Source organism: Hippocampus bargibanti, linkage group LG02 (assembly GCF_051943395.1).
Source record: "Hippocampus bargibanti isolate YZ-2025 linkage group LG02, ASM5194339v1, whole genome shotgun sequence".
Lineage (NCBI taxonomy): Eukaryota > Metazoa > Chordata > Actinopteri > Syngnathiformes > Syngnathidae > Hippocampus > Hippocampus bargibanti.
Genome location: NC_142735.1, coordinates 20454073 through 20465997, shown reverse-complemented (window position 1 = coordinate 20465997; position 11925 = coordinate 20454073). Strand labels below are relative to the sequence as shown.

General features: G+C 47.8%; 1 protein-coding gene across 1 annotated transcript; it reads left to right on the top strand.

Moving 5' to 3' along the window:
• Positions 1 to 4136: 4136 nt before the first annotated feature.
• Positions 4137 to 11757, top strand: g3bp1 (G3BP stress granule assembly factor 1). Its single transcript, XM_088989890.1, has 12 exons — positions 4137 to 4276; positions 5152 to 5266; positions 5341 to 5422; positions 8507 to 8680; positions 9014 to 9104; positions 9184 to 9280; positions 9625 to 9859; positions 9942 to 10046; positions 10433 to 10553; positions 10627 to 10752; positions 10912 to 11021; positions 11166 to 11757. Exons 2-12 carry the CDS (start codon positions 5172 to 5174, stop codon positions 11415 to 11417), a joined length of 1488 nt encoding a protein of 495 aa, XP_088846016.1. The 5' UTR covers positions 4137 to 4276; positions 5152 to 5171; the 3' UTR covers positions 11418 to 11757.
• Positions 11758 to 11925: the final 168 nt, after the last annotated feature.

Sequence of the window (11925 nt, the reverse complement as noted above, 5' to 3'; positions counted from 1 at the left end):
TGTTTTCACTTGAAAGATTCCAAAGTGAGGCGAGTCTCAACCCATCACCTGCCGTCGGAATGCCAATGTGAGCATAGCGGCAAGGAGCTTCCTCCAGGCTGCACCCAGTCCCCATGCACACCCGCTCATCCCAACATGACTGAAGAAGGGAAACACAGACAAGGGAGTTCATCTCCTTAAAAGGAAAAGAAATCACAGAGTGACTCTTAAATCCACAAATCTGAACTGCTCAACAAAATGCCCAAAGGAACCATTCTCCTGATTCTGAAGTAATCTTCACAGAACATACAATATAAACCACTAAAAGTAACTTTCACACTGATTTGAGCTTACATACAGTATATTATCATATTCACATGTATGAAGAGAGCTATTACAGGTTACTTACAAAAACTTTACTTGCATACTTTCAGACTTTTTTGTGCATTCAAATAGTTTTATTTCGTATATCGACATAAATTTCATACAGCTCCTATAAAAAAAACAGTAAACAAGTTTGATTCCCTTTACCTGTATACCTATATAGCTAATATTAGTTACTGGTACTTTAAATACATTACGCTTGTTTCAACTTTCTTTCATCTTTTACAATTTGAACCAATTTATTTCCTCATATTTCAAACACATTTTAGTTTTTATACTATTGATCTCAATGAGGCTGAACCAGTTAATATTTGGTCCAATAACTTATCCCAAGTGTCCTTGAGGGTTTTGAAAGGCACTTATACAATCCATCCATCCATTATCCGTACCACAATATAAAAAAGTCCAATAATATGAAATAAATCACAAGTCCAGATATTGATTTGGTGCTAGATTGTGACTAGATTTGGAAAATATTCCTAATTATTGAATATTACTTAGTCGCAGATAGATGTTTGGATTGTAGTGGACACTAGGACCAGGCATCTCACCCAGCAGGTGCACAGGAGGGGGCGCGTTTATGTTGCATATATTTCACTGCATTTCCTGTTTGAAAGAGATCCACTTGTTAGCCGTTGGAATAAACGCATGTCTACGTCCAGTCTTGTGTGCTCCTTCCTCAACGGTTACACTGGTGATCCCGACGTTTATCATGTTCCTGATGTTCCTGTCAACCGACGAAGAGGCATCTTCCTTGGCCATGTTGTCACGATCAACGCTCCAACTCGCAGCCGCCGCCTCAGCCGCGAGGCTGCCCGAGTTCTGGCACAGCGGTCCGGCTTCGTGGTTCCAGCATGTGGAAGCACTTTTCCACCTACGAGGCATCACAGCCGAAATATTACCTGGTCGTGGCGTCTCTCAACGAGCAGACGACTTGTCGTGCGCTGCCGCTCTTACGCGCGCCCCCACAGAGCGAGAAATACCCGGCGCTTAAACACCTGCTGCTCAGAAGGTTCACGTTATTGGCCTCTGAGAGAGTGGACAGGCTTATTTCCCTTCCCGGACTCGGCGACGGAACAGCAGTGGATCTCATGGACAATATGCTGTCGCTCTTAAGTTCGGATGAGGCCGGATTCCTTTTCCCCCATATATTCCTCCGTCAGCAACCAGCCTCACCGCGCGGCGTGCTAGCTAACTCAACGTGCTGAGCCACCGGCGACTATCAAGGTTTGGCTGAAGAAGCGGATCAAGTTCCTCCGGGTGACACGGCGGTTCGCCGCGCAAAGCGTGACGGACGAACCCCTCGGTGAAGGGGCATCGAGCATCGATCCGACCATCGTGGCAGGAGTGGTATCGGAAAAGCGGCGCGGGAAGACCACCTGTTTTTTTCCATCAGCGGTTTGGCGCCAAGGCTCGACGCTGCGTACCCTCCTGCCGCCACGAGGCTCCGGGAAACTCCCAACGCCGGCACCCAGTAGCAGCCGTGGCCGCCGGCAACAAAAGCGAGCTGCTTTTCATTCCGGACTCCTCGTCAGGGTGACGTTTTCTTGTGGACAGCGGGTCACAAGTAAGCCTGCTGACGCCCACTGCCGCGGACAATACGGCAGGTGGGTGCGGGCCTCCCCTGGGCGCAACTAACGGCTCGCCCATCGCCAACTTTGGCTCCGGGTCGGTGACTGTGCGCTTCCACGGACGGGAATTTAAGTGGAACTTTATTGTTGCCTCGATCACAGTCCCGATAATCGGCGCGGATTTTCTATGTGCTCACGGACTACTTGTGGACATTGCTAACAGCATCAGTCAAACTACTTGGGGCCAAATTTGTCTGGCCTGGGTTACGAAAGGACGTCAGAAAGTGGGCAGCTGCATGCGTGGCATGTCAGCGCGCCAAAGTCCACAGGCACACCCGGGCAAACCTGGAAACTTTTCCAATTCCGGCCAGGAAATTTCACCACGTCCATGTGGATCTGGTCCGGCCCCTCCTTCCTTCGCAGGGTTGCACACATCTCCTCATTATGGTCGATTGGACCACTACGTGGCCGGAAGCAGTCCTCCTGTCCTCCACGACCTCGGCAGATATAGCCCGCGTATTTCTGTCGTCCTGGGTCGCACGTTTCGGCACGCCATCCGATATCACTTCGGACAGGGGCCCCCAGTTTGTGTCCGAGCTCTGGTCGACCATGGCGCAGTCCTTGGGTGTGCAGGTACACCGCACTATGGCCTACCACCCGCAGGCTAACGGGATGTGTGAACGTTTCCACCGGTTACTTAAAGCCGTGCTATGGGCCGCGCTATCGGACGGTAACTGGGTCGACCGGCTTCCGTGGGTCCTGCTCGGGTTACGTTCGGCCCCAAAAGAAGACCTTAACGCCGCTCCGGCAGTTAGTGCTCGGCCAGCCGCTCCGCATCCCTGGTGAATTTCTGCCTGAAGCTTCGGGTGCACCTTCTTTCCCCTTTTTTTTGCCGGGAGAGCCCTTGATTCCAGCACCATTTCACTACTGTGTCCCCAAAGTATTTGTTCCGTCTGCTCTTAGGTCAGCCCGGTTTGTCTTTGTGCATCCCGATGTCCACCGCTCTCCCCTCCAGCCGCCGTACGATGGCCCGTTTAGAGTCCTCGGACACGGTAAAAAGAGTTTTGTGCTCAATATGGGTGGGCGAAGGGAAGGCATTTCAGTAGACAGGCTTAAACCGGCTCATTTAGTTGCGGGCGAGGACATTTCGCCGGCCCAGGTTCCACGTCGCGGACGCCCTCCGAAACCTCCAGCCTCACCGCGCCATGCCAGGGTTGAGTGTTGTTCCCCCACTCAGGTCTCGCCCGGGTCACCTGCCTGAATAACTTCACCTGCACCACCGAACGGAGGACTGCGTAGTCGTTGTGGCAGGCTGGTCGAGCCCCCAGCAAAGTTTTCACCTAGACTTTCCTTCTGGGTGTACTAGGGGGGAGGGGGGTGGACAGGCACTAGTCGCCCGCAACTAAATGAGCCGGTTTGAGCCTGTCTATTGAAATGCGGCCCCCCCTAGTCTAGTGACTAGGACCAGGCATCTCACCCAGCAGGTGCATAGGAGGGGGCGGGTTTATCTTGCATATATTTCACTGCATTTCCTGTTTGAGAGATCCACTCGTTAGCCGTTGGAATAAACACGTCTACGTTCAGTCTTGTGTGCTCCTTCCTCAACGGCTACAGGATCTGGTTTTTTTTTTCTGTTAGCTCAGAGATCTAATACACACCGTATGTGCCCTCCTCACTACCCAACGGCTGGTATCTCCCTGTCACATTAATAAACAGTTAAACGGTCGAAAATACTTAATTTAAAGTTGTGTACTTGTATGGACAATTTGAGCCAGAATGTTTGCATATTGAGTGACTGAGGTTGGAAATATTCCCCCAAAGAACTGCCGAAGCGCAACATGAACGTGGAGGAGGGCCGGAAACTTCACCAAGGGAAAACAAAAGATGGGAAAACAAGGCAAGTCACAAAAGAAATTCTTGCCAAGTATGTACAGTATTGTGTACACTGTACAGTAAGTACAGGTTTTTCCATCCTCTCAAAATATACTTAAATTTCGCCCCGAAGCGGCCAACCAGGAGCAGCGCAGCCCGGACGTGCTCACCGGCGAAAGCTTCGATGATTGGCTGTAATGTCAGCTTCAGAGAAGCCAAAGTCTGTTCACAATTGGTTGACAGCTGGAGGGGCGGTAACCCGCGCATGTGATTGGCTTATATCAGCCAAATGCACGATGTGATTGGTTAAAAGTACGGCGAAATGCGGGGGATGCATGTGAGTTAGCGCTGCGCGGCTGTAACCCGGCGAGCGAGCACGTTGTGAAAGTGCTTCTCTATCTTTCATCTCAGAAGAATACTTTTATTTTGTTGGCAGAAAACAACTAAAAGACCGAGAAAATCGACTTCTGGTGAGTAACGATTGAATATTGGCCCGCATAAGCGCTTAAAGTTGGAATTCTGCGGATTCCGCCGCATCGGTTGAGTTAATTGGGTCGCGGATGAGGGCACCGTCTATGTCCTGGAAAGCGAAAGCTATATGTTAGCAACGGACAACTTAATAAGCGTCATTTTCAATAAATGACGGAATTTCATTATGTAGATAGATGCGTCTCACAATAAGGGCGTTTACCATCCACTAGAATGGTTTATTTAGATGTATTTGCCGAAGAAATAGCCAGCATCCCTGTGGTTGTCCCCTCGCCATGCTGCGCGCTTTCGTTTTCGCTCCAGGCCGCTGGCTGCGTTTCTCGTCGTTTCTATTGATCAATATGAGTTATTGTGGAATAAACACACCCCGATGTTCTTCGCGCTTATCCGAATAGTTCCCCTCTTCTCTGCTCTCGTCGTTGCCCGGTTCATCAAGCTTCAATTTTGACTCGAAACTCGAATTGGCACGTGCTCGCCGGCGTCGCCGAGCTTCGTTCGAGGCCCCACCGAAAAAGTTCGACAATCTTCGCCTAAAAGCACCCCCTTCACGACTCAAACCACTCAGTGGGCCAATTTGTAGTGCGGTTTAAGTGACCCGTGCAGGGAGTATTAACTACAAAGTGCTCTCCATTAGCGTTGGTCGACGCTTAAATATCAAATCTGTTACGGTGATTGATCTGCGGCGCGATCGTCGCTGATTAAAACTAGTGCTCAGGGCGTCAGGAATGAGGACTGCGTTCATAGGCATCCACTCATCGTCTATCTATACCGTACTTATTACAGAAGTACCTACCAAGGTCCTAAATGTAGAAGTATAAATTAAATCTCTTGAACAATGTGGTTTTGTGTCGTCCAGTGAGTACCGAAGAAGAAGAAATGGTGATGGAGAAGCCAAGTGCCCAGCTGGTCGGGCGAGAGTTTGTCCGACAGTACTACACGCTCCTCAACCAGGCGCCGGACTACCTTCACAGGTAAGTTCACTTTATTTGCTCAAGTGCAACCATCCGTCAGTATTCTTACATGTTTTGTATGTGTGTGAGCATAGGTTCTATGGCAAGAACTCGTCGTATGTCCATGGTGGCCTGGACACAAATGGAAAGCCTTTGGAGGCCGTTTACGGGCAGTCGGTGGGTTTTGCTCACACAAGCTATGCAGCCGTTCCAACATTATCCTTACACAAACACTTTTCTGTGATAAATGCAGTATAATAATAATACGTCTGTGTAAGTTCTCAGTCGTACAGGAGTGGACGTTCGGACGTTCACTAAAGTCTTACTGGTAGTTTAGGCCATATATATATATATATATATATATATATATATATATATATATATATATATATATATATATATATATATATACAGTAAAGTCTCGTTATATCGATATCGGATATATCGATAGTCCCGGTTATATCGATACTATTTCTATGCACGCGCGGAGAAAATTACATGCAAAGAGGGTCGGATATATCGATAGTCCCGGTTATATCGATATTTTTTCAGACTCCCTTGAATATCGATATAACGAGACTTTACTGTATATATATATATATATATATATATATATATATATATATATATATATATATATATATATATACATACACATATCTCCCCCCTTTGACTAAACAAACTCTCAAACAAAGACTATCAGAATTTGACGAAACAAATTCTCAAAAAAAGACTATCAACATCGCAGGGATAATACTAGTGGGCCTCAATCGGCAGTACATATGCATCTAAAAGCTAGCAACCACTCATTTGACGACAATGACGTTAAAATCTTAGCGAAAGAACAGATGGTTTGAAAGGGGAGTAAAAGAAGTGATTTTCCTAAAACCGCTAAATCCTGCACTAAACCAATATGGTGGTGTGAGGTTCAATTTGGATCGTTTGTATAACAGCCTGCTTAGGCATCAAAGGATTAGTAATGCTGATGAGGTGATACCAGAGCAAGTGGGGCAATCAGGCCAGTCGTTAGTCAGGACAATAGGAACAATCAGTGGAGCCGCAGGGAGTAGTCCTCTGCTCCCCCCGACCTGAGAGCAGGGACCTATCATAGCAGAGTCCGGCACCGCCATGTCTGGACAGTGGGGATATATAAATAGGACCTAAACTACCAGTAAGACTAGTTCGCTGAAGAAGCATCTTGGAACGTCCAACACCTTCAAAGAAGTACAGATGACGGCTGAAGAAACCGTTTCATCAATATAATAATACATTTTATTTTAAGCACATTTCAAAGCTGTCAAGGACACTTTACTGTCACAGACAAGCATATATACTATAATAAATAAAACACAATTACAAATAGAATACAATAAATAAAATACAATTATAAATAGAAACGAGATAGAGATACACAGAAAATGCACTTTTAAATAGGTGGGTGTTGAGATGGGATTTGAAGGTGGGAAGAGAGTCGATAATATGCTAAGACATCCACTCCAAGAAAACCGATCCAATTTTTCCCTAGCCAATAAAGGCACACAAAACTTCCCATATAATTGCTATGCAACATGGACTACACAACGAATCATAGACTTGTTGCTACACGTACTTACATGACAATTTTTTTTACATAACACACTAAGCTTGTTACACATTTTCTCCACAACACTCGCTGCGCAACAGATGGTGCTTTACATACCGGTTGTTACACAAGGCCTGCACATCAGTTGCTCTGTTACTCTTCATCCACAATGCCTCTTAGACCAGTGATTTTCAACCACTGTGCCACGCGAGATCGTCACGTGTGCTGTGAGAAATTATCCAATGCCCCTTTTTCAAATGTAAAATTTTACAAACATTTATTAATCATCGCGGCCCGGTAGTCGAGTGGTTAGCACACCGGCTTCACAGTGCAGAAGTCGCCGGTTCGCGTCCCGGTCCGGCCTCCCTGTGTGGAGTTTGCATGTTCTCCCCGGACCCGCATGGGTTTTCTCCGGGTCCTCCGGTTTCCTCCCACACGCCAAAAACATGCATGGCAGGCAGATTGACCACTCCAAATTGTCCCTAGGTATGAGTGTGAGAGTGACTGTTGTACGTCTTTGTGTGCCCTGCGATTGGCTGGCAACCAATTCAGGGTGTCCCCCGCCTCGTGCCCGAAGACAGCTGAGATAGGCTCCAGCAACCCCCGCGACCCTATTGAGGAATAAGCGGTACGGAAAATGAGATGAGATGAGAGATGAGATTAATCATTTTCTGCCAATATTATGTCATTGTCCGGTGTCCATGCTGAAAAGACTGGGGGGGTAATTTAATATTCGTCCGTATGGCAACACGTCACTGATTGCCTATTTCCTGCGAGATGGTTCGTGGTGTGCCGCAAAAAAAAATTATGTAAAAAAACGTGCCCTGGTTCAAAAACGTTGAAAAACACTGGTTTTCGACAACTGCTCCATAGCCCTCGGTATTCCACATTTGTCACACAATTGCCGCACAACAGTCGCCACGCGACACTTTTGTCCCTATGCTCATTTCACAACAAACTACAGGATATTTGTCACGAAATTGTCCCAAAATTTACCGCACAAAGCTCACCACGCAACAATTACTATGCAACTCCTTAGTAAACGATTGTTACAACACACTGCGATGTAGCATTGTCACACAACACTTTCTAGACAACATCCGTGATGTAACGTTGCACGTACTACGCAATGATCCTGATATAGATGTCACACAACACTTGCCATATGTCTACTACAACGCCAACTTAGGAATGAAAGTAGAAAAACAAAATACATGAGCTGCCTCAAAGGCAGCCACTCTCGCGGTGCCGTCTTGAAGTTAAACGAACAAAAAAAATAAATAACAAATAACATGACAACACAAAGACACAGTGTCATTCATTCTTAAGCACTCTCTGTACCCTCTTTGTTACACGAAGCAGTTCCAGATGAAAGGATCAAAGTGTCTCTTCACCAGCGGAACAGGGATTGTTTCTACAAAGGTGTCAATGTACGTGCTCAGGGGGCAATGTGGGTTCTAAAATTACCCCTCCCTCCCCACCCCCCAAAAAAACAACAATTTGACAATATTGTACAAAACACTGAAATAAACTGAAATCTACGCTTGCAATGTACATCAGTGACAGTGAATTTTTGTGAATATTTGTCATTTAAAATGACTATTACCCCACAATAACAAATGCACCACCACACAGATCAGCTTGTCAATACTGCGGCACTTGTATTTGTGCATTGGCAGGACATCCACAAGCGCGTGATGGCGCTGAGCTTCCGCGACTGCCACACCAAGATCCGTCACGTGGACGCGCACGCCACCCTGAACGAGGGCGTCGTGGTCCAGGTCATGGGGGAACTCTCCAACAACATGCAGCCCATGAGGAAGTTCATGCAGACCTTCGTGCTCGCTCCAGAGGTAACGCCCGACGCTGCTAAAAGACCCCCCCCTCACCTGCTCCCCTTTTTTTCTTTTTTCCCCCTTGGATCTGGGAAACAGATGCTTTTGATTTCAAATGAAAATGGGGCGCCGCAACCCTCTGCTGGCGGTTTAGACAATTGCACCCGGAAAAGAATGCATCAACTCCATTTTTTTTAATACGACAGCAATTAATCTAAAAAATATTTGACATGCTTGGATCAATTGTTAGTTCCAAGCTTGGACAACTTCTGTGTCGGCACCCCACCGTGTTCACATGGTGGTTAATGTGGCCCCAAATAAAACACTAACATTGTTGTGTTCCTCTCATAGGGTACGGTGGCCAACAAGTTTTACGTGCACAACGACGTCTTTCGCTATGAGGATGAAGTCTTTGCGGATTCGGACTCGGAACCACCTGAAGGTTAGGAAGGTGATAATCTGATGACAAGAGCCAATTTTGGAAAAAAAGAGCTCACGTGTGATTGTGTGTGCACATCTAGATTCCGAGGATGAGGTGGAAGAGCTCGAGGAGCGCGTTCCCTCTCCGGACGCCCTGGCCGAAGAGTCCGTTCCCGCTTTCTACCAACCTGCGTCTATGTAAGAACATACATGAAAAAAAAACCTGTTGACAGACCCATATACTTTAGGAATTAACTCATTTTTTTCTGATGAAAGAAGAGAGTCGAAGGTTTCTTATTAGTTTATGTAGTCCGAACACTCAATATTCTGTGGGTGCTGAAATTTGAGTGAAAATGACTGGCACTGGAGTGGTTACATATTTGCCCATCGTCTAGCAGTGAATGGGTTAATATTTATTGTAATAAGTTATGCCACCTTTCAATAGCATTCCAAAAAATGCCCACCTCAGCGACGAACTACCAAAACACCCTCATGCAATGAGGGACGCCGTGGCATTTTTTTTTTTTTTTTTGTTAATGTAGTACGGAAGCATCACACCCCGCCGGTGACGAAGAAGCGGCAAGCCCAGAGCCGGAACCCCAACCGCAAAAGGAAGCCGAAGTTGTTGACACTGCTGAGCTGAAGAACGTCGCGGGCGCCTCCCCCGAGATGCAAAGCGAAGCCCGAGCGCACCCGACCAGTGAGCAGGCAGACAAGAGCGCGGATGCCAACGTGGAACCCGCCGAAACTGTACCCGCCGCACCGGAGGAGAACCGGGTCCGTGGCTGCTTTCCTGCTCCACCCGCGCTCGCTCAATGCTAACAAGATGCTAACGCCACCCCTGTTTTTTTATTGACAGCCCTTCTCGTGGGCGTCGGTGACAAGTAAGAATCTCCCACCCAGCGGTGCCGCCCCCGTGTCGGGCATCCCGCCGCATGTCGTCAAAGCCGCGCCTGCTGCCCCGGTAGGTCACACCCACGGGACTGCTGCTGCCCCTATTTGATGCCTTGCATACCTGCATTTCGTTTAGCGGCCACCACAATTAGCATGTGAAATTTGGTGATGCGTTTTTGCATTCAATATATGAGGACCCAAATTTTTTTTTGCTATTACTGGTCATTCTGATCGTTGTTTATAAGATTGTGGTTACCAACATTTTGTTTTTAAATTTTCACACACAAAACACCCCCAAAAAAAGCAAATGACTAACTACTATATATACTATTTAGCGTATTTGCACTCGCCGCCTTCCCAAAATTATTTTAGGATGCAACGTAACCGCGCCATGGAAGAGGTTTTTGCTTCATCATGTTGATGATTTGGGGTCGCGTGTCCGTTTCTTGGCTGTAGGTGCGCGCCGACGTCAAGCCAGAGACTCAATCCACGTCACAGAGACCACCACAGCGGGACCCCAGACCGCGAGAGCAACGACCGGGTGCCCCTCCCCCAACGCACAGAGGACCACGCCCGAGTATGCCCCAAACTTAGTGATGTTATCAACAGCAAACTGCACTGTGCCAACTTTTTTTCCCTCTTGTTTTCAGTTCGTGAGGGCGAGCAAGGCAAGGTGGAAGTCCGGCGGACGGTGTATTACCCCGACGCCCATCAGCTGTTTGTGGGCAACGTACCGCACGCGGTTGACCAGAGCGAACTCAAGGAGTTCTTTGAGCGTAAGTCATGTGACCGAGCGCGGTCGTCATCGCGTAAGCGACTTTCAAAAAGTTGCGGGTGCAAAATGCACCCAATTATGTATTAATGATGGAGGTGATGACATCACAAACCAATGATCTCGTGGTGCCCGTTTATGTGTGTTGGTCGGTGGCCCGCAGAGTACGGAACGGTTCTGGAATTGCGGATCAACAGCGGAGGCAAACTTCCCAACTTTGGCTTTGTGGTGTTTGACGACTCGGATCCAGTCCAGAAGGTCCTCAGCAGTCGGGTGAGTTCAGCCTGCCAGTGCGTCCGTTTATAACTACCCAATTCATCCACTTTAGTGGTCAGGGAGGTTTCTACGTTCATGTTCAACATTTTAAAATGTTCTATTCAAATATTTTTGTGTTGATATTGCCTTTCTCGTCGTCAGCCCATCAAGCTTCGTGGCGAAGTGCGTCTCAACGTGGAGGAGAAAAAGACACGCTCGGCCCGGGAAGGCGAGCGGCGGGACGTGCGGCCTCGCGGGCCGGGAGGACTCGGAGGTCCACGTGAGCGCATCGGTGGCGGCCCTCCCAGGGGCCCGCCCGGCGTGGCCCGCGGAGGAGCCGCCCAGAAGCCCAGCTTCGGTTCCGGCCGCGGCGCGCCACCCAGTGAGGGGCGCTACTCAGCGCAGCGCCCGTGAGGCCTGAGGCTGCAACGTCGTGACGATTGGACTTGACCAAATTGACAGTGAAGCGTCCTTCATGTCTTTGGATTTCAGTTTAGTTTGCAGATTTTTGGTCGCGTCACTGTCCCGCCTTCCCGGATGTGTCCTGTCTTTTGTGTGCGTGTGTGTGTGTGTGTATTTTTTTTCCCCCACTTCTCCCCTTTTCCCCCTCCAAAGTGGACTGGAAATGGGAAGTGGACTTGAATCTCCCCGCCTGTTCTGTTCCTTAAAGGAACGCTCTTTTTAGCGAGCTTGGCGCATCCAGCCAAGCCCGCCCACTACGCAACTAAATTAAAGTCAGTTCCTCTTTTAAAAACCTGCATGTCCTCAGTCTACTTTTTCCCTATCACTCAGGCTAATTCACTTGCATAAAATCACAAATGGACCAAGATAATTCTGAGTATGTCTTCTATATAAAAGTCCATTGACTGACGATTACTGAAGAATTTAAAAAAAAAGGAAAGGTCTATACATTTACTCTTGG

What these genes read in the sequence shown, in the direction of transcription:
- g3bp1 (XM_088989890.1), top strand. Translation starts at nt 5,172, where the DNA reads ATGGTGATGGAGAAGCCAAGTGCCCAGCTGGTCGGGCGAGAGTTTGTC. An exon ending in CCTTCGTGCTCGCTCCAGAG is followed by an intron (nt 8,681 to 9,013) that starts GTAACGCCCGAC and finishes TTCCTCTCATAG; the next exon opens with GGTACGGTGGCCAACAAGTT. An exon ending in CCGCACCGGAGGAGAACCGG is followed by an intron (nt 9,860 to 9,941) that starts GTCCGTGGCTGC and finishes TTTTATTGACAG; the next exon opens with CCCTTCTCGTGGGCGTCGGT.